Source organism: Aotus nancymaae, unplaced genomic scaffold (assembly GCF_030222135.1).
Source record: "Aotus nancymaae isolate 86718 unplaced genomic scaffold, 86718_ANA_hifiasm-v0.15.2.pri h1tg000025l, whole genome shotgun sequence".
In the NCBI taxonomy this organism is placed as follows: Eukaryota; Metazoa; Chordata; class Mammalia; order Primates; family Aotidae; genus Aotus; species Aotus nancymaae.
This window is the reverse complement of record NW_026988438.1, coordinates 22,087,038-22,114,904: the sequence shown is the minus strand read 5'-3', so window position 1 is coordinate 22,114,904 and position 27,867 is coordinate 22,087,038. Positions and strand designations below refer to the sequence as shown.

General features: G+C 37.2%; 1 protein-coding gene across 6 annotated transcripts in view; it reads left to right on the top strand.

Annotated features, from left to right (window-relative positions):
• RUNDC3B (RUN domain containing 3B) overlaps nt 1–27,867 on the top strand; it is a 179,519-nt gene that overhangs the window by 93,129 nt on the left and 58,523 nt on the right. For all 6 annotated transcript variants that reach the window (XM_012450868.3, XM_012450866.3, XM_012450865.3 and 3 more), the window contains one exon: nt 26,821–26,989. In XM_012450868.3, the coding sequence (XP_012306291.2) occupies nt 26,821–26,989 (169 nt within the window). The remainder of the gene's footprint in view (nt 1–26,820; nt 26,990–27,867) is intronic.

Below are 27,867 nucleotides of genomic sequence, written 5' to 3'. Positions count from 1 at the left end.
GTACCATAATCTGTGAGACAGAGCTAATGCACCATTAAGAGGGAAATTCATACCACTAAATGTCCACATGAAAATGTAGGAAAGATCTCAAATTAACAACCTAACATCACAACTGAAAGAATTAGAGAAGCAAGAACAAATGAACCCCAAAGCTAGCAGAAGACAATAACTAAAATCAGAGCTAAACTGAAGGAGACTTATTTTTCACATTAAGACTTACGGTACATTTTTGGGGGAGCGGGGCAGGATTGTGACTTGTAGAGATTTAGTTATGTACATATTAACACCTGAGATGTATTTCTTTTTTAATGTAAATTTTGGTTGGTATTTGTTAAGTTTCACCAAATTAAATATTAAGTTCTTGATTTTACCATATCCCTTTTTTTTTTTTTTTTTTGAGATGAGTCTCACTCTGTCACCAGGCTGCAGTGCAGTGGTGCAGTGGCACAATTTTGACTCACTGCAACCTCCGCCTCCCAGGTTCAAGCAATTCTCCTGCCTCAGCCTCCCAAGTAGCTGGGACTACCAGCACATGCCACCATGCCCAGCTAGTTTTTATATTTTTAGTAGAGACAGGGTTTCACCATGTTGGCCAGATGGTCTCGATCTCCTGACCTCAGTTGATCCACCCACCTTGGCCTTCCAAAGTGCTGGGATTACAGGCATGAGCCACTGTACCCAGCCTAGGATATCCTTTTATTTAGGACATTGTTTTTAGGGACTTATGTAGGACAAATGAGTTAATCTTTTTTTTTTTTAATTTATAGAAAGCTCTGTTAAGATATTTTTATTTATGTAAATTTAATGTAAGTTTACGGCATTGTTTTTAGGGACTCATATAGGACAATTGCTTTAATTTTTTTTTAATTAATAAAAAGTCCTGTTAAGATTTTTTATTTATATAAATTTAATATTGTAAAAAAGGCCAAAAAAGTTGGAATATAATTGAGTTTTTAGTAATCTAAGTGAATAATAATCTATGAAGCTTATGTCAGGTGTTTTTGCCTTACTAATATTTTTCATGTCCAATATAGCAAAATATTCCTTTATAATTTCAATGACAAAAGGTGACTAAATTTGTTTAGATTACTGTAGGCCTTTGGACTATACTTAAACCAGATTGGTAGGTTATGGCTTATTTTACTCACTTTTACTCCCTTAAAACATTTTTAAAAATTTATATTCAAAAAAGTAGCAATTTGAATAAGTGAGAAGTATAATAGTTATTCTCTAAATACCATATTCCACAAATTTTAAGATATACTTCTTTGTTTTACATTTCATTATTTCTGACAAATGGTGTTGTGCCATAGTTTGTCAGCATTGTTTTTCCTTTCTTGGTGTATAAAGTAATGGTGTTACTTGATTTTGATTTTGTCCTGGAATAGATGAAATATGTTATATATATTGTTTGGGATATGCACTGTTTGAAGAAATCATAATAGTTAGGTAATACTCTTTCTGTCCGCCTGGTCTCACCTCCAATCCCCAGACCATGACATTGAGCGTTGTCAAAAATTCTAACTGTGTGTCCTGTTTGGACCTTTTAAACCTATTATTATTGTGTAGTAAAACTCACAAAGAAAAATAGATAAAACATAAATGTATAGCATAAAAAATTATGAAGTGTATAATGAATGATCACCACTCTAAGTATAAAGAAAATATTGTCAGCATTGTGAAAGCCTGCTTTTATCACTTCAAAATTACAAACCCTAACTAGCTCCTGAGACATAGTTACTGTAATCATACATTTTTCGTAATGACTTCATTGCTTTTCTTTTGTATTTTACTCTAAGAATGTACCTTACCCCCTACATACTATAGATTAGTTATGCTTGATTTTCACTTTCTATAAATGGAATAATGGATCCACCAAAAACCTATTAGAACTGATAAACAAATTCAGTAAAGTTGTAGGACACAAAATCAACATACAAAAATCAGTAGCATTTCTATATGCCAACAGTGAACAATTTGAAAAAGAAACAAAGCAATTCTACTTACAATAGCCACAAACAAAATTAAATACCTCAGAATTAACCAAAGAAGTAGAAGATCTCTACAATGAAAATTATAAAGTACTGATGAAAGAAATTGGAGAGAACACTAAAAAAATGGAAGGATATTCCACTTTCATTAACTGGAAGATTCAGTGTCCATACCATGCAAAGCAATCTATAGACCCAATGTATTTGCTGTCAAAATACCCAATGACATTCTTCAGAGAAATAGAAAAAAATATTCCAAAATTTATATGGAACTGCAAAGGACCCAGAGTAGCCAAAGCTATCATGAACAAAAATAAACAAACTGGAAGAATCAAATTATCCAGCTAATACTACAGAGCTATAGTAACCAAAGCAGCATGGTACCAGCATAAAAATAGACATACAGACCAATGGAACAGAATAGAAATCCAGAAATAAATCCATGAATCTACAGTAAACTGATTTTCTAGAAAGGTCAAGAATATGCCTTAGGGAAAGGACAATCTTAAATAAATGGTGCTGGGAAAACTGGATATTCATATGCAAAAGGATGAAAGTAGACCCCAATCTCTTGCCATATAGAAAACTCAAATCAAAACGCATTAAAGACTTAAATCTAAGACCTGAGGCCAGGTGCAGTGGCTCATGCCTTTAATCCCAGCGCTTTGGAAGCCAAAACAGGAGAATCTTTTGAAGTCAGAAGTTTGAGACCAGTCTAGGCAACACAGTGAGATGCTGTCTCTACAAAAATCTTTCAAAAACAGCTGGGCATGGTGTTGCACACCTATAATCCCAGCTACTTGAAAGGCCAAGGTGGGAGAATCACTTGAGCCCAGGAGTTCAAGGCCACATTGAGTCCTGATTGTGCCACTGTACTCCAGCCTGAGCAACAAAGCAAAACCCAGGCTCAAAAAAAAAAAAGAAGGCCTGAAACTATGAAACTACTACCAAAAAAAAAAAAAAAAAAAAACCACTGGGAAAAATACAGGTCATTGATTGGCCCAGGCAAAGATTTCCTTAGTAATACCTCAAAAGCACAACAACCAAAGCAAAAATGGACAGATAGGATTACCTCAAATTAAAGAGTTTCTGCACAGCAAAGGAAGTAATAAAGAAAGTGAAGAGACAACACACAGAGTGGGAGAATATATTTGCAAGCTACCCATCTGACAAGGGATTAATAACCAGAATATATAAGGAGCTCAAACAACTCAATAAGAAACAAAATCAGATAATCCAGTTAAAAAGTGTGCAAAAGATCTGAATGGACATTTCTTGAAAGGAGACATACAAATGTCCAACAGGTATGTGAAAAAGTCCACAACATGATTAATCAACAGAGAAGTGAAAATCAAAACTATGATGAGATATCATCTCACTCTAGTTGAAATGTCTTTTATTCAAAAGACAGGCAATAATGAATGCTGGCAAGGATATGGAGAAAGGGGAACCCTTCTACACTGCTAGTGGGAATGTAAATTAGTACAACCACTATGGAGGACAGTATGAACGTTTCTCAAAACTCTTAAAAAACTACCATATGATCCATCAATCTCACTGCTCAGTATATAGCTAAAAGAAAGGAAATCAGTAAGTATATGAAAGAGATATCTGCATTCCCAAGTTTATGTCAGCACTATTCACAATAGCTAAGATGTGGGATCATACTAAGTATCCATGGATGGATGAATGGCTAAAGAAAATGTGATATATACAAAGGATTACAAATCATTCTATTATGAAGACACATGCACATGTATGTTCATTGCAGCACTGTTTACAATAGCAAAGACTTGGAACCAGCCCAAATGCCCATCAAGAATAGACTGGATAAAGAAAATGTGGCATATATACATCATGAAATACTATGAAGCCATCAAAGAGGATTAAGTTTATGTCCTTTGCAGGGACATGGATGAATCTGGAAACCATCATTCTCAGCAAACTGACACAAGAAGAGAAAACCAGATACTACATGTTCTCACTCATAAGTGGGTGTTGAACAATAAAAACACATGGACACAGGGAGGGGCACATCACACACTGGGGTCTGTTGGGGGATGGGGTCTAGGGGAGGGATAGCAGGGGGTAGGGAGATTGGGGAAGGATAACATTAGAAGAAATACGTAATGTAGGTGACAGGGGAATGGAGGCAGCAGACCACCATGGCATGTGTATACCTATGTAACAATCCTGAAAGATCTGCACATGTACCCCAGAACTTAAAGTATAATTAAAAAAGAAAAAAGAAAATGTGATATATATACACAATGGAATATTATTCAGCCATAAAAAAGAATGAAATCCTATCATCTGCCACAACATGGATGGCCCTAGAGGACATTATGTTATGTGAAATAAGCCAGACATAGACAAATTTCCCATATTCTTGCTCATATGAGGGAGCAATTAAAATAGTTAAACTCATGAAGATAGAGAACAGAATGATAGTTAGCACAGCCTGGAAAGGGTAGCAGGGAAGAGGAGAAAAGTCGGGATGGTTAATGGTTATAAAAACAAAATTAGAATGAATAAGATCTAGTATTTTATAGACCAACAGGATGACTGTAGTCAACAGTAATTTATTGTATATTTTTAAATAACCAAAAGAGTGGAACTGGGATATTCCTAACATAAAGAAATGATAAATGTGGTTGGGCATGGAGGCTCATGCCTGTAATCCCAGCACTCTGGGAGGCTGAGGCAGGGGAATCACTTGAGGCCAGGAGTTCAACACCAGCTTGAGTAACATAATGAGACTCTGTCACTTCAAAAAGTTGAAAAATTAGCCAATTGTTGTGGTGCTTGCCTGTAGTTCTAGCCACTTGGGAGGCTGAGGGGAGGGAATTGCTTAAGCTCAGGAGTTTGAGGCTACAGTCATGCCATTGATTTCCAGTCTGGGCAACAGAGTGAGATCATATATATATATGTACATGTATATATATATGTATATATGGTCATGCCATTGCTTTCCAGTCTGGGCAACAGAGTGAGATCACATATATATATATATATATATATATATATGTGATATATATATATCACATATATATATGTAATCCTTGAGATGATAGATACCCTCAATTACCCTTTCGTGATTATTGCATATTAAAGTCTTAAATCAAACATCATATGTACCCCATAAATATATACCCCACCTGTTATGTACCCATAACCATTAAAAATTTTAAAAATAATTGTTTAAAAGTTAGACTCTCCCTGAATTTTTTACATCAAAGCTCTAAAATAAACTATAAATAAATAATTTGGTTTTAGATGTATTTCATTTGTGCAGTTTGTACTTGGGTTTTGTTCTGTGATACAGGGTTTTTTTTTTTCTTAATGGGTGATTTTAGCTTATTCATACTTACTGATTCGTAACATCACTTACCATTAGTATAACTATAATGCCCACACATACCTATTTCTTTAGTTGGTGTTATCTAATACAGTAGCCACTAGCCACATGTGGCATTCAGTACTTCAGATGTAACTAGTGTGACTGAGGAACTGAATTTTTCATTTAAATTTAATTTTAATTAATTTAAACTTATCGATGCTACATTGTTAAGAGAAATTGAAGAAGATGTAAGTAAATAAAAAGATACCCTTGTTAATGAATTGAACACTTCATATTCTTAAGATGGCAATACTTTTGAATTGATCTGCAGATTCAATTCAGTTGCTGTCAATATTGCAACATCCTTTTTTGTTTGTAGAGATGGACAAGCTAATCCCAAAATTTGTATGGAATCGCAAAGGGACCCGAAATAGCCAAAACAATCTTGAAAAAGAAATACAACATCAGAGGACTCATACATCCTAATTTCAGAATTTGCTACAAAGCCCCAGTAATAAAAAAAAAGAATAAGCTGCTATCATACAAGCATAGACATAGAAATCAACAGAATTAAGTTAAAATTCTGAAAATAAACACATATATTCATGGTCAGTGGAGTTTTGAAAAGGATACCAAAACCATTCAATGGAGAAAGAATAGTGTTTTCACCAAATGATGCTGGGACAACTGAATATGCATGTGCAAATGAATGAATTTGGACCGTAAACTCATATGAAATGCAAAAATTAATTCAAAAATGGATCTAAGACCCAAATGTAAGAGCTAACGCTATAAAATCTTATAAGGAAACAGGTGCAAATTTTTCATAATCCTAAATTAGACTATTGTTTTTTAATATGACACCAAAAATATAAATAAGAAAAAAATAGATAAACTAGACTTCGTCAAAATTAAAAACTTGCATTACCAAAGGATACAATCAAAAAAATGAAAGGGTGATCCAGAGACTTTAGAGAGAATTTTTGCAAATCATATACAAAATCAGGGTCTCGTATTTAGAATATATAAAGAACTGGTGCAACTTAGCAACACAAATATAAACAACTCAATTTTAAAATGGGCAAAGGATTTTAATAAACATTTCTCTAAAGAAGGTATTCAGTGGCCAAGAAGTACTTGAAATGATACTCAACATCATTAGTCATTAGGGAAATGCAAATTTAAACCACATAAGACATCACTTTTTACCCACAGGGGTAGCTATATCCAAAATCAACAAAACGTAATAAGTATTGATGAGGATGTGGAGAAGCTGCATTTCTGGTGGAAATGTAAAATGATGCAGTTACTGTAGAAATAAGTTTGATAATTTCTCAAAATTAAATACAGAATTATTATGTGATTCAGAAATTCTACTCCTAGATATCAATTCTCTTTCCACCCAAGAGAAATGAAAACATATGGTCAAACAAAAACTTCTACATAAATGTTCGTTATTCTTAATAGCCCAAAGTGGACACAACAGAAGTGTTCATCAGTTAGTGAATAAACAAAAAATGTTGTGTATCCATACAATGGAGTACTGCCTTAAAATGGAGTGAAGCATTGATACCAACTACAACATGGCTAAACCTTGAAAACATGTGAAAGACGCCAAACACAAAAGCTGTATATTTTATGATTCATTTCCCCAAAAGTACACTTTATGTTTTTTGTTTCTTGTTCTCTTTATGGTTTTTATATGATCCCCTGGGGGAAAAGGGGAGCATGACAATTGATCACTATCAGAAGACCAGAATTTCTCCCACTATTCTTTGTTAACATGATATATTTTCCAGTTCTTTATATATAAACAATTTATGAAACAGACATAAAGGTGTATATAAGTATACAAATGAATAAATAAGATAATTCTGGGCATTCTTGTTTTGGGGCTTGATCTTAAAAGATATTTTTGATGTTTTACCATTGAATATTATATTTGCTCTGGGTTTTTAGTTATGAATACTCTATTTGGTTAAGAATGTTTTCTTCTATTCTTAATGTGCTATAGGGTACTTTTTAAAATTGCCTTCTTGTTTGTTTTTTAAAAATGAATGAGTCTTGTAAATGTATCGCATGTTTTTTCTGCATCTATTAAAATTATTCATATAGTTTTTCTCCTTTAATGTGTTCGTGTGGTAAATTACATTAATAGAAATGTTTAAATGGTCTTTACATTTCCTTGTCTTTCTGGAATAAACTCATCATGAACAATAGTGTATTTTAATCCCTTGTTGTATTCCATTTTAAATATTTTGTTAGAATTTTTACATCTATGTGTATATGAATTTATACATGAAATAGACTTTATTTTCCCTTCTTGTACTGTCTGCTTGAAAAACCAATGGTATATTGGTGACATCATCCTCTCCCTAAGAATTTGGGGAGAATATTTTCCTTGTAAACTGTAAATCCATTTTGTATGATGTTAAGATTCCCACCAGTTTTCTTTTGGTTAATTTTTTTCTAGTATATTCTTATCTTTTTAAAACCATATTTCATCTAATCTATCATGCCTTCCATTGTAAATGCATCTCAGTTCAGAGGGCATTATTATGTAAGAAAATGGCATGACAGCAATAGTAAGATGTCATCGATTATAAGCTGTGTACTCTGATTTCAAATATGTTAATATATTTAAAAATATACACCAAGAATTTATGAAATACATTGTTTTCAACCTTACATCTTTAAGTATGTGTTTAAAAATGGTACTTACCTGGAATTTAAAAAATCTACTCTGGCAGGCTTTGTCTTTTAACTGAAGTGGTAGGATATTTACTGATACATTTGGAATGATATTAACTATTGCATTTTTTGCCTTCTCCTCATTCTATGATTTTGCATTTCTTTTTGTATCCTTTCTTCTTTCTTGCCTTTTACAAATTTCTCTTCTCTTATTTTATTCCTCTACTAGTTTAAAAGTTGTACACATGACTTTTCCTTTATGCTGCCCATTAATTTTAATATGCAGATTTAAAATTTAACAAAATTGAAAGTTAATATCTTTACCACCCATCCAAATACATGAGGATCTTACATTGCTTTGGCTCTAAATATTTCCTTTTTGACATATGCTTTTGATGTCCAGAATTTTACATTTGTCATTGATTTATTTAAAAATTTATAAAGTAGGCATAATTGTTACTGTTTTATACTCTCAATATTTGTTTAGGTTTACCCATAAGTTTACCATTTTCTTTGTGTACCTTCTTGCAAAACAAACCTTCCTTATTAGGTCATTTTACTTTCTCTTAAATTATAATGATCTGAAGTAGTGTTGGTGGGGATTTGTTGGCACATCTCTAAGATTTTAGTTTTCTGAAAATATGCTTATGTCATCCTCTTTTTAGGAAGATAATTTTGCTGGATATGTGTCTTAGTATGGCAGGATTTTTTTATTAGTATTTTGAAAATATTTAATAAATATTATAATTTTTTCATGTCTGTCTTCCATTTTTACCAGTTCTTTCTTCAATTGTATCTGATTTTTAGGCAATCCATTTATTTTTACTGTATACATTTAATTTTTAAAGTTCTATTTGACTGTTTTCAGAGCTGGAACTTTATTATCAGCCACTGTTTAGTTTTTCTTTCCCTGTTTCACCCAAAGCTGTGGTATGACAGACAAATATTCTTTGGTGTTTGTTTGTTTATTGGTTTGCTTTCTAGATACCTGACTAAGAACATCTTGTTGGTCAGACCTTTTGTTTAGCAGAGGTAACTGTTTCAAATTTGCAACATGCTTAGATTCCAGACTCAGGAGCCCAACAGATGCAAACTCAGATCACAGAGGATAAAATATATGATTTTCTTTGTGTTTATGATATTCTTCAATATTATATCTGTGAAATTATAATTTCCGATGTTGATTTCTTTAGTTCATATCTTTCTGGTATTTTCTCTCTCTTCAGTTTTACATGTTTGGTATTTATATGTTTTTTTTTTATTAAACCAAGACTATAGTCAAAGATTACTTTAAGTAAGTTTAAAGATCCAATTTGATATTTTTTCAAGGATTTCATGGTATTTGTGGTGAGATAAGTGTAAGACTTGCTCCTTACATTTTCACTCTTCTGAATTGACAGTTATACTGGGTCTAGTCTTTTATTATTTAGGGAACTTAACATGCTTATTTAATTTAAAGTATCAAATCAGTAGCTTTATTAGCTATTAATTAACTTTAAGTCTCAAGTAAATACCTTTATTCTTAAATGAGCTCTTTTGAAAAAATATTAGATTGAGGCAGGTACATGCACAGGCTTATTACTTGGATATGTTGCTAAAGGTGAAATCTGGGCTTCTGGTGTACCCATCTCTCAAATAGTGAACATCGTACCAAACAGGTAGTTATATGACCTTTATCCACTTCTCAGTCTCCCTGCTTTTAGAGTCCCCAGTGTTTATTATTTCCATCTTTATGTCTGTGTTTACCCATGTGAGAACATACGGTATTTGATTTTCTGTTTCTGAGCTATTTCACTTAGGATAATAGGCCTCCAAGTCCATCCATGTTGCTGAAACAGGACACAATTAATTTCATTCTTCTTTATGGCTAAATAGTATTATACCCTGTATATTTACCACATTTCCTTTCTTTTTTTGTGTGTGGTTCATGGTTTTTCTTTTTTATTATACTTTAGGTTCTGGGGTACATGTGCAGATCATGCAGGATTTTTGCATAGGTACACACATGGCAATGTGGTTTGCTGCCTCCATCCCCATCCCCTATATCTGGTATTTCTCCCCATGTTATCCCTCCCCAACCTCCCAACCCCCCATCCCTCCCTTGGCCCCCCCAAACAGACCCCAGTGTGTGATGCTCCCCTCCCTGTGTCCATGTGTTCTCATTGTTCAGCACCCACCTATCAGTGAGAACATGCGGTGTTTGCTTTTCTGTTCTTGTGTCAGTTTGCTGAGAATGATGGTTTCCAAATTGATCCATGTCCCTACAAAGGACACAAACTCATTTTTTATGGCTGTATAGTATTCCATGGTGTATATGTGCCACATTTTCCTTGTCTAGTCTGTTGTTGATGGGCATTTGGGTTGCTTCCAGATCTTTGTTATTGTAAACAGTGCCACTATGAACATACGTGTGCATGTGTTTTTATAAAAGAATGATTTATAATCCTTTGGGTATATACCCAGTAGTGGGATTGCTGGGTCAAATGAAATTTCTATTTCTAGGTCCTTGAGGAAGCACCACACTGTCTTCCACAATGGTTGAACTAGTTTACACTCCCACTAACAGTGTAAAAGTGTTCCTATTTCTCCACATCCTCTCCAGCATCTGTTGTCTCCAGATTTTTTAATGATTGCCATTCTAACTGGCATGAGGTGGTATCTCAATGTGGTTTTGATTTGCATTTCTCTAATAATCAGTGATGATGAGCATTTTTTCTCATCATCACTATGATGATATGTTTGTTGGCCTCATATATGTCTTCTATTGAAAAGTGTCTGTTCATATCCTTTGCTCACTTTTAGATGGGTTTGTTTTTTTCTTGTAAATCTGTTTTAGTTCTTCATACATTCTGGATATTAGCCCTTTGTCCGATGGGTAGATTGCAAAAATTTTTTCCCATTCTGTTGGTTGCTGGTTCACTCTAATGATTGTTTCTTTTGCTGTACAGAAGCTCTGGAGTTTAATTAGGTCCCATTTGTCTATTTTAGCTTTTGTTGCCAATGCTTTTGGTGTTTTAGTCATGAAGTCCTTGCCTATGCCTGTGTCCTGAATGGTTTTTCCTAGGTTTTCTGCTAGGATTTTTATGGTGTTAGGTCTTATGTTTAAGTCTTTAACCCATCTGGAGTTAATTTTAGTGTAAGGTGTCAGGAAGAGGTCCAGTTTCTGCTTTCTGCACACTGCTAGCCAGTTTTCCCAACACCATTTATGAAACAGGGAATCCTTTCCCCATTGCTTGTTTTTGTCAGGTTTATCAAAGATCAGATGGTTGTAGATGTGTGGTGTTGCCTCCAAGGCCTCTCTTTTGTTCCATTGGTTTATATCTCTGTTTTGATGACTGTAGCCTTGTAGTATAATATGAAATCAGGTAGCATGATGCATTCAGCTTTGTTCTTTTTGCTTAGGATTGTCTTGGCTATGCAGGCTCTCTTTTGGTCCCATGTGAAGTTTAAGGTGGTTTTTTTCAGTTATGTGAAGAAGTTCATTGGTAGCTTGATGAGGATAGCATTGAATCTATAAATTACTTTGGACAGCATGGCCATTTTCACAATATTGATTCTTCCTAACCATGAGCCTGGAATGTTTTTCCATCTGTTTGTGTCCTCTCTTATTTCGTTGAGCAGTGGTTTATAGTTTTTCTTGTAGAGGTCCTTTACATTCTTTGTTAGTTGTATTCCTAGGTATTTTCTTCTCTTCGTAGCAATTGTGAATGGCAGTTCATTCTTGATTTGGCTCTCTTTAAGTCTGTTATTGGTGTATAGAAATGCCTGTGATTTCTGCACATTGATTTTATATCCTGAGACTTTGCTAAAGTTGCTTATCAGTTTCAGGAGATTTTGGGACGAGACGATGGGGTCTTGTAAATATACAATCATGTCATCTGCAAGTACAGATAATTTGACTTTCTCCTTTCCTAATTGAATACCCTTTATTTCTTTTTTCTTGCCTGATTGCTCTGGCTAGAACTTTCAATACTATATTGAATAGGAGTGGTGACAGAGGGCATCCTTGTCTGGTGCCAGATTTCAACGGGAATGCTTCCAGTTTTTGCTCATTCAGTATGATATTGGCTATGGGTTTGTTGTAAATAGCTTTTATTATTTTGAGATATGTTCCTTTGATACCTAATTTATTGAGAGTTTTTAGCATAAAGGGCTCTTGAATTTTGTCAGAGGCCTTCTCTGCATCTATTGGGATAATCATGTGGTTTTTGTCTTTGGTTCTGTTTATGTGGTGGATTACATTTATAGACTTGTGTATGTTGAAACGTTGAACCAGCCTTGCATCCCTGGGATGAAGACTACTTGATCGTGATGGATAAGCTTTTTGATGTGCTGTTGCAATCGGTTTGCCAATATTTTATTGAAGATTTTTGCATCTATGTTCATCATAGATACTGGCCTGAAGTTTTCTTTTTTTGTTTAGTCTCTTCCACGTCTTGGTATCAGGATGATGTTGGTCTCATAAAGTAATTTGGAAAGGATTCCCTCTTTTTGTATTGTTTGGAATAGTTTCAGAAGGAATAGAACCAGCTCCTCTTTGTATATCTGGTAGAATTCAGCTGTGAACCCATCTGGACCTGGACTTTTTTTGGTTGGTAGACTACTAATTGCTGCCTCAACTTCAGCCCTTGTTATTGGTCTATTCAAGGTTTCAACTTCTTCCTGGTTTAGGCTTGGGAGGGTGCAAGTGTCCAGGAATTTATCCATTTCTTACAGGTTTACTGGTTTATGTGCATAGAGTTGTTAGTAGTAATTTCTGATTGTAGTCTGTATTTCTGTGGAATCAGTGGTGATATCCCCTTTATCATTTTTTATTGCATCTATTTCATTCTTCTCCTTTTTCTTTTTTTTAATCTGGCTGGTGGTCTGTTTATTTCGTTGATCTTTTCAAAAAACCAGCTCCTGGATTTATTGATTTTTTGAAGGGTTTTTTGTGTCTCTATCTGCTTCAGTTCTGCTCTGATCTTAGTTATTTCTTGTCTTCTGCTAGCTTTTGAGTTTTTTTGATCTTGCTCCTCTAGCTCTTTCAATTTTGATGATAGGGTGTCGATTTTAGATCTTTCCTCGCTTCTCATGGGGGCATTTATTGCTATAAATTTCCCTGTAGACATTGCTTTAAATGTGTCCCAGAGATTCTGGTACGTTGTGTCTTCATTCTCATTGGTTTCAAAGAACATCTTTATTTCTGCCTTCATTTCATTGTGTATCCAGTCGACATTCAGGAGCGAGTTGTTCAGTTTCCATGAAGTTGTGTGGTTGTGAGTTAGTTTTTTAATTCTGAGTTCTAATTTGATTTCCCTGTGGTCTGAGAAACTCTTTGTTATGATATCCATTCTTTTGCCTTTGCTGAGGAGTGATTTACTTCCAATTATGTGGTCAATTTTAGAGTAAGTGCAATGTGGTGCTGAGAAGAATGTATATTCTGTGGATTTGGGGTGGAGAGTTCTGTAGATGTCTATTAGGTCCACTTGGTCCGGATCTGACTTCAAGTCCTGGATATTCTTGTTAATTTTCTGTTTCATTGATCTGTCTAGTATTGACAGTGGAGTGTTAAAGTCTCCCACTATTATTGTGTGGGAGTCTAAGTCTCTTTGTAGGTCATTAAGAACTTGCTTTATGTACCTGGGTGCTCCTGTATTGAGTGCGTATATATTTAGGATCATTAGCTCTTCTTGTTGCATTGATCCTTCTACCATTATGTAATGCCCTTCTTTGTCTCTTTTGATCTTTGTTGGTTTAAAGTTCATTTTATCAGAGACTAGGATTGTAACTCCTCCTTTTTTTTTGCTCTCCATTTGCTTGATAAATCTTCCTCCATCCCTTTATTTTGAGCCTATGTGTGTCCTTGCACGTGAGATGGGTTTCCTGAATATAGCATACTGATGGGTCTTGACTTTTTATCCAATTTGCCAATCTGTGTCTTTTTATAGGGGCATTTAGCCCATTTACATTCAAGTTTAATATTGTTATGTGTGAATTTGATCCTGCCATTTTGATGCTAGGTGGATGTTTTGCCCATTAGCTGACTCATTTTTTCATTGTGTCAATGGTCTTTACCATTTGGTACATTTTTGGAGTGGCTGCTACTGGTTGTTCCTTTCCTTATTTAGTGCTTCTTTCAGGAACTCTTGTAAGGCAGGCCTGGTGATGATGAAATCTCTCAGCAATTGCTTGTCCATGAAGGATTTTCTTTCCTCTTCACTTATGAAGCTTAGTTTGGCTGGATATGAAATTCTGGGTTGAAAGTTCTTTTCTTTAAGGATGTTGAATATCAGCTCCCACTCTCTTCTGGCTTGTAGGGTTTCTGCCGAGAGATCTGCTGTGAGTCTGTTGGGCTTCCCTTTGTGGGTAACTCGACCTTTCTCTCTGGCTGCCCTTAGCATTTTTTCCTTCATTTCAACCCTGGTGAATCTGACAATTATGTGCATTGGGGTTACTCTTCTTGAGGAATATCTTTGTTGTTTTCTCTTTATTTCCTGGACTAGAATATTGAACTGCCTTGCTAGGTTGGGGAAGTTTCCTGGGTAATATCCTGAACAGTGTTTTCCAGGTTGGATTCATTTTCTCTGTCACATTCAGGTACACCTATCAAAAGTAGATTAGGTCTTTTCACATAATCCCATATTTCTTGGAGGCTTTGTTCATTTCTTTTCACTCTTTTTTCTCTATTCTTGCCTTCTTGTTTTATTTCATTGAGTTGATCTTCGGTCTCTGATATCCTTTCTTCTGCTTGGTCGGTTCAGCTATTGAAACTTCTGTATGCTTCGCGAAGTTCTCGTGCTGTGTTTTTCAGCTTCATCAAGTCATTTATATTCTTCTCTAGGCTGTTTATTCTAGTTAGCATCTCAGCTCCATCAAGTCATTTATATTCTTCTCTAGGCTGTTTATTCTAGTTAGCATCTCATCTAACCTTTTTTCTAGGTTCTTGGTTTCTTTGCATTGGGTTAGCACATGTTCTTTTACCTCAGAGAAGTTTGTTATTACCCACCTTCTGAAGCCTGTTTCTGTCAATTCTTCAGATTGATTCTCCATCCATCTTTGATCCCTAGCTGGTGAAGAGTGTGATCCTTTGGAGGAGGAGAGGCATTCTAGTTTTTGGTGTTATCATCCTTTTTGCACTGGTTTCTTCCCATCTTAGTGGCTCTATCTACCTGTGGTCTTTGCAGTTGGTGACTTTTGGTTGGGATCTCTGGGTGGATGTCTTTTTTGTTGCTAATGAAGTTATTTCTTTCTGTTTCTTAGTTTTCCTTCTAACAGTCAGGCCCCTCTGTTGCAGGACTGCTGGAGTTCCACTCTAGACCCTGCTTGCCTGGGGATCACCCACATGGGCTGCAGAATAGTAAGGGTTGCTGCCGGTTTCTTCTTCTGTTATCTTCTTCCCAGAAGGTTATCTGCCTGATGTTGGCCTGAGCTCTCCTTTATGAGGTGTCTCTCTGAGCATATGGGAGTCGGGGAGCTGCTTAAGGAGACAGTCTGTCCTTTATAGGAGCTGAAGTGCTATGCTGGGAGCTCTGTTGTTCCATGCAGAGCTGCTGGACAGGTACTTTTAAGTCTGCTGCAGTGGAACTCATAACTGCTTCTTTTCCCAGGTGCTCTGTCTTTGGAAGGTCAGTGTTATTTATAAGTTCCTGTCATGCTGCTGCCTTTTTTCATAGATGCCCTGCCCTGTACAGAGTAGTTTGTCACAGTCTGCCAGCAGAGGCATTGCTGCGCTAACACAGGCTCTGCCCAGCTGCTGTGTGAACTGCCTCGATAGTGGTGGACTGCCTCAGTAGTGGTGTTTGCCCTTCCCCCCACTGAGCTGGACCATCCTGGGTCCAGCTGCGCTTGCTGCGAAACTCTCAATCCAGAGTGTTTCAGATTGCTTGTTTTGTTAGGGTGGTACCCGCCAAGCCAGATCGCCTGGCTCCCTGTCTCTGCCCCCTCTCTTTCAGTTGAATTGGCGGCTCTGTCTCCCAGGCATTCCAGTGCCGGTTGAAATGGTCACCCAGATTTGTGTGAGTTTCTGTGCACCAACCCAGCACCGGCTGAAACCACTGTGCTGAAAACTCATGGTGCTTTTTGGCCTGGGAATCTCCTGGTCTGTGGGCAGCAAAATTTGTTTGGAAATGCGGTGGGCACTCACCCTCTGCGCTGTTCTTGCTGGGAACTGCATTCCAGAGCTGTTCCTATTTAGCCATCTCGGATCCTCCCCGCACCACATTTTCTTTATTCAGTCCTCTACTGATGAATACTTAGGTTGATTCCACATGTTTGCTATTGTGAATAGTGCTGTGATTAACATACAAGGGAGGGTATCTTTTGGATACAATGATTTCTTTTTCTTTGGGTAGGAAATCCGAATTCATCTGGTCCTGTGCTCTTTTTTTGTTGGGAGATTTATTATTATTATTATTATTATTACTGATTCATTTCCATTACTGTTTATTGGTCTATTCAGGATTTCTGTTTCTTCCTAGTTCAATCTTGGGAAGTTGTAGGTTTCAGAAATTTATTTATTTTTCTAGGTTTTCTAGTTTGTGTGCACAAAGACGCTCATAAAAGTCTCTGATAATCTTTTGTATTTCTGCAGTATCAGCTGCAATATCACCTTTGTCATTTCTGATTGAGCTTATTTGAATTTTCTCCCTTTTTTTCATGGTTAATCTAGCTAGTGGTCTATTAATATTTTTTAACCTTTCAGAAAACTGGCTTTTCATTTAGTTGATCCTTTGGGTTGTTGTGGGGTTTTTTGGCTCAGTTTCATTCTGTTCTGCTCTGATGTTTGTTATTTTTGTCTTCAGTTCCTTGAGGTTTAACATTTGGTTGCTCATTTGATATCTTTCTGTCTTTTTGATATATGCATTTAGTGCTATAAACTTTCCTCTTAGCTCTGCTTTTGCCATATCCCAGAGGTTTTGGTATATTATGTCTCTTTTAATGTGTTTCAAAAAGAATTTTGGGGATCAATCCAAGATGGCCACTTAAGAGGAAGTCGGGATTGCAGCTCCGAGAGAAGGCGCAGAGGGTGAGTGGACGCCGCATTTCCAGACGGACTTTTACTGCCCACAGACCAGGAGATTCACAGGAGGAAAAGCCCCACGGGTCTCCAGCGCCGCTGGTTTGAGCGGAGTGGCCGCTCAGCCTATGCCCTGGAGCGGGGGGCAGTGGCTTCTTGCGCAGAGCGAGAGAGACAGAGTTCCCTCTGAGCCAGAAAGGGGAGCTGAAGCAGGGAGCCAAGCCAGGAGACCCCCGGGCAAGGGAGCGCCAGGAATCTCAGAGCCGCTGCTTCAGCTGACGCAGCGGCACACAGGGCAGCGGATTTTAATTGCGCGGAGAAGCTCCCCGCATTCCCAGCGCCGCTGGTTGGACCGGAGCAGCCGCTTGGCCTGCACGGGGGGCGGGGAGCAGCGGCTCCTTGAACAAAGTGAACGAGACTGTGTCCCCTCTGGGCCAGCAAGGGGAACTGTGGCAAGGAGGCAAGCCAAGAGATTACAGGACAAAGAGGGCCCCTCTGGAAACACGGCTGAACCCGGGACGGTCCAGCTCTGTGGGGGAGGGGCGTCCTCCATCGGGAAACACCCTGCAGTTCCCGGGGCAATTTTCCGTAACCAAGACAACCCGCCACTACAGAGACTCTGTCACTACAGGGGCGGGCCAGCATAGCGGAAGCAGTTCTAACTACACTCACAGGACTGCAGGGAAGCTCACACGGAAGCTGGGCGGAGCCCACAGCAGCTCAGCGAAGCCTCTGCAGGCTGAGTGTGACTAGACTGCCACCTTGTGGGCAGGGAAAACGGTAGCAACACAGCTGAAAAACATAAAGTGCTAAACCCCTGGGCCAGAACACCTGGGGAGAAGCAAAGGGGGTTTATGAGTTCAGCTGCTGCAGACTTAAAATTACCAAAATCAGAAAGACAGCAACTACAAAGTCAATAGGCGGATAAATCCACAAAGATGGGAAGAAACCAGCGCAAAAAGGATGAAAACACCCAAAACCAGAACACCTCTCCCCCTACAAGGCAGCATAACTCCTCACCAGCACGGGAACAAGACTGGACGGAGAATGAGTGTGATGAAATGACAGAATCAGCTTTCAGAAAATGGATAATAAGAAACTTCTGTGAGCTAAAAGAACATGTTCTAACCCAATGCAAAGAAACTAAGAACCTTGAAAAAAGACTTGATGAAATGCTAACGAGAATGGACAACTTAGAGAGGAATATGAATGAATTGATGGAGCTGAAAAACACAACACGAGAACTTCGCAAAGCATGTACAAGTTTCAACAGCAGAATTGACCAAGCAGAAGAAAGGATATCAGAAGTTGAAGATCAACTCAATGAAATAAAACGAGAAGAGAAGATTAGAGAAAACAAGGTAAAAAGGAATGAACAGAGTCAACAAGAAATATGGGACTATGTGAAAAGACCTAATCTACGTTTGATAGGTGTACCTGAATGTGACGAAGAGAATGCATCCAAGCTGGAAAATACTCTTCAGGATATTATCCAGGAAAACTTCCCCAACCTAGCAAGGCAGGCCAATATTCAAGTCCAGGAAATACAGAGAACACCACAAAGATATTCCTCTAGAAGAGCAACCCCAAGGCACATAATCATCAGATTCGCCAGGGTTGAAATGAAGGAGAAAATACTAAGGGCAGCCAGAGAGAAAGGTCGGGTTACCCACAAAGGGAAACCCATCAGACTCACAGCAGATCTCTCAGCAGAAACCCTACAGGCCAGAAGAGAGTGGGGGCCGATATTCAACATCCTTAAAGAAAAGAACTTTCAACCCAGAATTTCATATCCAGCCAAACTAAGCTTCATAAGTGAAGGAAAAATAAAATCCTTTGTGAACAAGCAAGTACTCACAGATTTCATCACCACCAGACCAGCTTTACAAGAGCTCCTGAAGGAGACACTACACATAGAAAAAAACAACCAGCACCAGCCACTCCAAAAACGCACGAAATGGTAAAGAGCAGCAACACAATGAAGAATCTCCATCAACCAATGGGCAAAACAGCCAGCTAGCATCAAAATGACAGGACCAAACTCACACATAACAATATTAACCCTAAATGTAAATGGACTAAATGCCCCAATCAAAAGACACAGACTGGCAAATTGGATAAAAAGCCAAAACCCATCAGTGTGCTGTATCCAGGAAACCCACCTCACATGCAAGGATACACAAAGGCTCAAAATAAAGGGATGGAGGAAGATTTACCAAGCAAATGGAGAGCAAAAAAAAGCAGGAGTTGCAATTCTCATCTCTGATAAAATAGACTTTAAAGCAACAAAGATCAAAAGAGACAAAGAAGGACATTACATAATGGTAAAAGGATCAATACAACAAGAAGAGCTAACGATCCTAAATATATATGCACCTAATACAGGAGCACCCAGATACATAAGGCAAGTTCTTAAAGACTTACAAAGAGACATAGACTCCCACACATTAATAGTGGGAGACTTCAACACACCATTGTCAATATTAGACAGATCAACGAGACAGAAAATTAATAAGGATATCCAGGACTTGAACTCAGACCTGGAACAAGCAAACCTAATAGATATTTACAGAACTCTCCAGCCCAAATCCAGAGAATATACATTCTTCTCAGCACCACATCACACCTACTCTAAAATTGACCACATAATTGGAAGTAAATCACTCCTCAGCAAATGCAAAAGAACAGAAACCATAACAAACAGTCTCTCAGACCACAGTGCAATCAAGTTAGAACTCAGAATTCAGAAGCCAACCCAGAACCGCACATCCTCATGGAAATTGAACAACTTTCTCCTGAATGTTGACTGGATAAACACTGAAATGAAGGCAGAAATAAAGATGTTCTTCGAAACCAACGAGAATGAAGACACCACATACCAGAATCTCTGGGACACATTTAAAGCAGTCTCTAGAGGAAAATATATAGCAATAAGTGCCCACATGAGAAGAAAGGAGAGAACTAAAATTGACACCCTATCATCAAAATTGAAAGAGCTAGAGGAGCAAGATCAAAAAAACTCAAAACCTAGCAGAAGACAAGAAATAACTAAGATCAAAGCAGAAATGAAGGAGATAGAGACACGAAAAACCCTACAAAAAATCAATAAATCCAGGAGCTGGTTTTTTGAAAAGATCAACAAAATAGACAGACCACTAGCCAAACTAATAAAAAAGAAAAGAGAGAATAACCAAATAGATGCAATAAAAAATGATAAAGGGGATATCACCACAGATGCCACAGAAATTCAAACCATCATCAGAGATTATTACAAACAACTCTATGCACATAAATTAGAAAACCTGGAAGAAATGGATAAATTCCTGGACAGTAGTCTCCTCCCATGCCTAAACCAGGAAGAAGTCGAAACCCTGAATAGACCAATAACAAGGTCTGAAGTCGAGGCAGCAATTAAGAGCCTACCACCCAAAAAAAGCCCAGGCCCAGATGGTCTCACAGCCGAATTCTACCAGACATACAAAGAGGAACTGGTACCATTCCTACTGAAACTATTCCAAATAATCCAAAAAGAGGGAATCCTTCCCAAATCATTTTATGAGACCAACATCATCCTAATACCAAAACCCGGCAGAGACTCAACAAGAAAAGAAAACTACAGGCCAATATCCATGATGAACATAGATGCAAAAATCTTAAATAAAATACTGGCAAGCCGATTACAACAGCACATCAAAAAGCTTATCCACCATGATCAAGTAGGATTCATCCCGGGGATGCAAGGCTGGTTCAATGTACGCAAGTCTATAAATGTAATTCACCACATAAACAGAACCAAAGACAAAAACCACATGATTATCTCAATTGATGCAGAGAAGGCCTTCGACAAAATTCAACAGCCCTTTATGCTAAAAACCCTCAATAAACTAGGTATCGATGGAACGTATCTCAAAATAATAAAAGCTATTTATGACAAACCGACAGCCAATATCATACTGAATGGGCAAAAACTGGAAGCATTCCCTTTGAAATCTGGCACTAGACAAGGATGCCCTCTCTCACCACTCCTATTCAATATAGTACTGGAAGTTCTAGCCAGAGCAATCAGGCAAGAAAAAGAAATAAAGGGTATTCAATTAGGAAAGGAGGAAGTCAAATTGTCTCTATTTGCAGACGACATGATTGTATATCTAGAAGACCCTATCACCTCAGCCCAAAATCTCCTGAAACTGATAAGCAACTTCAGCAAAGTCTCAGGATACAAAATCAATGTGCAAAAATCACAAGCATTCCTATACACCAATAACAGACTTAAAGAGAGCCAAATCAAGAACGAACTGCCATTCACAATTGCTACAAAGAGAATAAAATACCTAGGAATACAACTAACAAGGAACGTAAAGGACCTCTTCAAGGAGAACTACAAATCACTGCTCAACGAAATAAGAGAGGACACAAACAGATGGAGAAACATTCCATGTTCATGGTTAGGAAGAATCAGTATCGTGAAAATGGCCATACTGCCCAAAGTAATTTACAGATTCAACACTATCCCCATCAAGCTACCAATGACCTTCCTCACAGAACTGGAAAAAACCACCTTAAACTTCATATGGAACCAAAAGAGAGCCCGCATAGCCAGGTCAATTCTAAGCAAAAAGAACAAAGCAGGAGGCATCACACTACCGGACTTCAAACTATACTACAAGGCTACAGTAATCAAAACAGCATGGTACTGGTACCAAAACAGAGATATAGACCAATGGAACAGAACAGAGACGTCAGAGGCGACACAACATATCTACAACCACCTGATCTTTGACAAACCTGAAAAAAACAAGCAATGGGGAAAGGATTCCATGTTCAATAAGTGGTGTTGGGAAAACTGGCTAGCCATATGCAGAAAGCAGAAACTGGACCCCTTCCTGACACCTTACACTAAAATTGACTCCAGATGGATTAAAGACTTAAACATAAGACGTAACACCATAAAAACACTAGAAGGAAACCTAGGCAAAACCATTCAGGACATAGGCGTAGGCAAGGACTTTATGACCAAAACACCAAAAGCATTGGCAACAAAAGCCAAAATAGACAAATGGGACCTAATCAAACTCCACAGCTTTTGCACGGCAAAAGAAACAGTCAATAGAGTGAATCGGCAACCAACAGAATGGGAAAAAATTTTTGCAGCCTACCCGTCTGACAAAGGGCTGATATCCAGAATTTACAATGAACTAAAAAAGATTTACAAGAAAAAAACAAACAAGCCCATTCAAAAATGGGCGAAGGATATGAACAGATACTTTACAAAAGAAGACATACATGAGGCCAACAAACATATGAAAAAATGCTCATCATCACTGGTCATTAGAGAAATGCAAATCAAAACTACATTGAGATACCATCTCACGCCAGTTAGAATGGCGATCATTAAAAAATCTGGAGACAACAGATGCTGGAGAGGATGTGGAGAAATAGGAACACTTTTACACTGTTGGTGGGAGTGTAAATTAGTTCAACCACTGTGGAAAACAGTGTGGCAATTCCTCAAGGACCTAGAAATAGAAATTCCATTTGACCCAGCAATCCCATTACTGGGCATATATCCAAAGGATTATAAATCGTTCTACTATAAGGACACATGCACACGAATGTTCATTGCAGCACAGTTTACAATAGCAAAGACCTGGAACCAGCCCAAATGCCCATCGATGATAGACTGGACAGGAAAAATGTGGCACATATACACCATGGAATATTATGCAGCCATTAAAAAGGAGGAGTTCACATCCTTCGTAGGGACATGGATGAACCTGGAAAACATCATTCTCAGCAAACTGACACAAGAACACAAAATCAAACACCGCATGTTCTCACTCATAGGCGGGTGTTGAACAAGGAGAACACATGGACACAGGGAGGGGAGCACTATACACGGGGGTCTGTTGGGGGGGAGGGGGGATAGTGGGGGGGGGTGGGGAGTTGGGGAGGGATAGCATGGGGAGAAATGCCAGATATAGGTGAAGGGGAGGGAGGCAGCAAATCATACTGCCAGGTGTGCACCTGTGCAACAACCTTGCATGTTATTCACATGTACCCCAAAACCTAAAATGCAATAAAAAAAAAAAAAAAAAAAAAAAGAATTTTGGATTTCTGCCTTATTTTGTTTACCCAATGTCTTCCAGGAGCAAGTTATTTAGTTTCTATGTACTTGTGTAGTTTTGATGGTTCCTCATGGCATTGATTTCTAATTTTATTCCACTGTGGCCTGAGAAGATTTTTGATATGATTTCCATTTTTAAAAATTTACTGAGACTTGCTTTATGGCCAGCCATATGGTCAGTTTTGGAGAATGTTCTCTGCACAGATGAGAAAAATACATATTTTGCAGTTACTGGGTAGCGTGTTCTGTAAATATCTATTAGGTCCATTTTGTCTAGAGTTCAGTTTAAGTCCAGAGTATCTTTATTGATTTCTGCCTCAGTGATCTGTCTAGTGCTGTTAGTAGGGTGTTGAAGTCCCGCACTACTATTGTATTGCCCTATATCATTTATTATGTCTAGTAGGATTTGTTTTACGAATCTGGGTGCTCCAGTGTTGGGGGTGTGTGTGTGTGTGTGTGTGTGTGTGTATATACATATTTATAAGTTATATATGTATAACTTATAAGACATAACTGTTATAATATAATTATATAATCATAGATATATATAAAATTATAATTACATAATTATATATAATATAAAATATATAAAATAATATAATGTAAATGAATATAATTGTAATTATAATATATATATTATACCTGATATATATATAACTGTTCTCATAATTATTATGATATGAGAACAGTTACATATGTAACAGTAATAATATATATAATTATTTCATGAGAAGTTATATTTATGTTATAATACCTTATATTCCTATGTTATATACCTTATAATTATATATTTTTATATAATTATAATTATGAGAACAGTAATATATAACATATATAAATATATGTATTTAGAACAGTTAAATCTTCTTATTGAATCAAACCCTTTATCATTATATAATGACTTCGTCTTTTTCACTGTTGTTGATTTAAAATCTATTTTGTATGATAGAAGAGTAGCTATTCCTGATTGTTTTCATTTTCCTGTTGCATGGTACATCTTTTTCAAACCCTTCATTTTGAGCCTATAAGTGTATTTATCTGCTAGGTGGGTCTCAGCAGATGGTTGGGTCTTGTTTTTAATCCAGCTTGTCAGCCTATATCTTTGTGAGGCTATGTCAGATTCTGTTCCTGCCATAGTGTTGATAACTAGTTGCTTTTTAATCTCAATTATGTAATTGCTTTATAGGCTTTCTGAGCTTTGTTTGTATGTATTTATGCATTTATGATGGTGATTATTGTCCTTTTATTTCTATGTTTAGAGCTCCTTTGTTCATTTCTTGTAGGACTTGTCTAATTATGATGAATTGCCTTAATGCTTGCTTCTCCAGGGAAAGACTATTTCCCCTTCATTGATGAAGCTTAGTTTGGCAGTATATAAAATCCTTGGCTCGAAGTTTTTTTCTCTAAGAAGACTGAAAAAAGATCCCCAATCTCTTCTCATAAGATCTCATTTAGCTGCTTTATAATCTACATTTTGAATTCTTTGTCATATCAGAATTTTCGTTTTGGTTGGGATCTATTCCTGGAGAGCTAATGTAATCCTTTGGAGATGTCCAAACATTCTATCATTTCGTGCTGCCAGAGTTCTTACGCTAATTCCTTCTAATCTGAGGAAGCTCCCTTAAGGATGTGACTGTTAGGTATGTTGCCTAAGATCATTTGACTGCATTTCTGGGTGCTTTCAGGAGGCCAAGGCTCTGAATGAGTCCTTGGTTATAGATAGCTTTTTTTTTTTTTTGCAGTGGCTTCCTCCAGTGCTGATTGTTGTAGCAGTGTATTGGTCAGATGATCCAACTCACTATCTTCTGCAGGGCTGAGAGTGTGTAGATCTCGGGGCACTTATCTCATACCCTAGCATTATGCCCTTCTGTCCCCCGGTTTTTCTAAATTTGATGATGCAGTTCAATCTCCAGTTCAGTAAGTTGCCCTTCAGGGTAAGAGCCGGCTCTCCCTGGGGTATGCTGATGAAAAGTGGGACCACCAGCCCTAACATGTGGCAGGAGTAGTTCATGGTAGGAGGCACTGAGGTCTTTGGGATGAGGGTTGAGAGGACTGCATCAACTCCTTGTCCTTGTCAGGCGGGAATGCAGTCAGCTTCCCTGTCACAGGGCTTGCAACCTTCAGTTTAGACAGACATTATCTTTAGGCCACAATGCAACTGAGGTTCTTGGAAAATGCCTGTCTACTACCAACAAAATGGCCCCAAGGAAGAACCTTTTCACCCAGTAGGAAACAAACAGCACTGCTGGCAATCTGCACTCTATTTCAGGAATGCTGCTACTCTGTGTAGGGAGAGGGAGATGAGCCCTTGTATTTTAGTAGAGACAGGTTTTCACCATGTTGCCCAGGCTCGTCTTGAACTTCTGGTCTCAAGTGATCCACCCACCTTGTCCTCCCAAAGTGCTGGTAATACAGGCATGAGCCAATGTCCCCAGCCCCTTATTTGTCTTAATTGGTTTGAACATCTGGCTTTTGGTTATTGAGTTTAACTCATTTACATTTTGTGTGATTACTTTTGTTTTAGGGTTTATTTTCTTTGGCAGGTTTGGTTGGGTTTTTTGTTGTTGTTTTGTTTGCCCCTTCATTTGACAGATTATAGTTTCTTTGAATACTCTCAACGTAATACAGACTGTTCTTATGCTTCTACTTCTTACCTGTTAATTGCTCACATTTTAAATTTTATTTTTCCATGTTTCTTTTTAAGTATATTAACACCAGTATTTTTCTTCTTTTTTTAAATTATACTTTAAATTCTGAGATACATGTGCAGAATGTGCAGGTTTGTTACAAAGTTATACATGTGCCATGGTAGTTTGCTGCACCCATCAACCCGTCATTGAGGTTTTAAGCCCTGCATGCATTAGGTATTTGTCCTAATGCTCTCCCTCCCCTTGCTCTCCATCCCACAACAGGCCCTGGTGTGTGATGTTCCTTCCCTTCCTTGTATCCATGAATTAACCCCAGTATTTTTCTTGTAAATTGGACTGTCATCTTAGCACACTTTAATCTCTATTGAATTTTTCTTCTACCTTTTTTTTTTCACTGTACGCTCTGCTCCTGTGCCATACTCATGTCCTGGAATTTTCTATATGGATTGTGATGGATGTTCTCTCTACTCTACATGTGCTTGTCCTTGTTCCCCTCAGTAGGAAATGCTTAGGAGTGACTGGATCTTCTGAACCTGTTGTTATCTTCTCCTTGCTAAAGCTGAGCTGATCTTGACACACTACCCTGTGTTATACCCCAGTGTTATTAGCTGGAACTGCTGTTTTCTGCCTTCCGTTGAAGATTGGGCAGGCAGTGATCCACCTACAGCAGTGAAAAACACCAGACAGAAGGCTGTTTTCCGCACATCTAGAATTTCTGGTTCTCTTCTCTGGAAGTCTTTTCTCTCTCCTTTGGGCATTCTTAGTTTATCTGTTAATTCCTTAGATCTGTAAACCTCATTTGAGCTTCTGTAGTATCTCTAGGGTTGGTTTCTAGGAAGGAGTCAGAAGCCCATGCTAGCTTGCCATTTTTTTCAGGAAGCTAAAATCTTTATAATACGATTATAATTTTGTATTTAGTGCTAAATATTTTCAAATTTGTTCACCATACCTTGCAAATATAAAAGTGTTTAAGAATCAAGTTTAACCATATTTTTAACTTTATTTTCTTAAAATTTTGATCTTCCCAGTTCTGATAGTATCAGCAGTGATGAGGAGGAGCTAAGGACTTTGGGAAGCAGTGGTAGTGAAAGCAGTACTCCAGAGAATGTCGGACCTCCTTTCCTCATGGATGAGAACAGTTGGTTCAACAAGTGTAAGAGAGTTAAGCAAAAGTATCAGCTTACCCTGGAACAGAAGGTATTTTAAAATTATCAAAACACATTTAATTTGATTCTAGTTATTGTCTTTGAACTGTCACTGCCAAAACATTTTTAACTGAGTAAAATTATTTATCCATTGCTGCTTCTATTCTGTTTTTGAATTGGCCTCATCTTAATGAAAAATCAGATAGTTGAAGGAGATGCTTTTATCTGTTAAAGTTTTTCCAATTTTATGTTTTAACATAAAAAACAAGCCGTTATTTTTCCATAAGCAGTTTAATTTATGTATCTGAGATTTTAGTTTCTATGATAAATTTTATAAAAGATTATTAGTTTGTGAAAATGCAATGATTGCCTAAGCACATACATCTGTTTTTTAAAAATTAGATATTTTAGCAGCTCTTGTGTGTTAAGCACTGTACTAGGCAAAGTGGAGTATATAACAGAAAGCAAACAAATTCTATTATTTTAAGGAGTTTATAACTCTTACTTTTTTTACCGTATTTTCTATTTTTTCCTTTTCCTCTTTTAAAATCCTTATTCAAAGAGTATATATATAAGGAAAGCTCAATGGAATTAGTGATAGAAATATTCAAAAAATTAAAAATGCAGTGGGGAAAATTGTTATAACAAAATTTTACATATACAAGTAGTTTTATCTACACAGATACCTATTGCTTAGAAACTATTTTTAAATCCCAATTATATTAGCTATAAATATTTGCATAATGCATATGAAGAAAACTTTTCATGCCCTATTAAGTGAGACTTGTGGTACCAGCAAGAATGCAGACTAAGATAATCTGAAAGTATCTTCATTGCAAAAATCTTAAAAATGCTGAGTAGAATACAATTGTTTAAAAGTTTAATTCAGAGCTACTCTCTCAAGAAAAGGAATTCACTAAGGATCAGAAA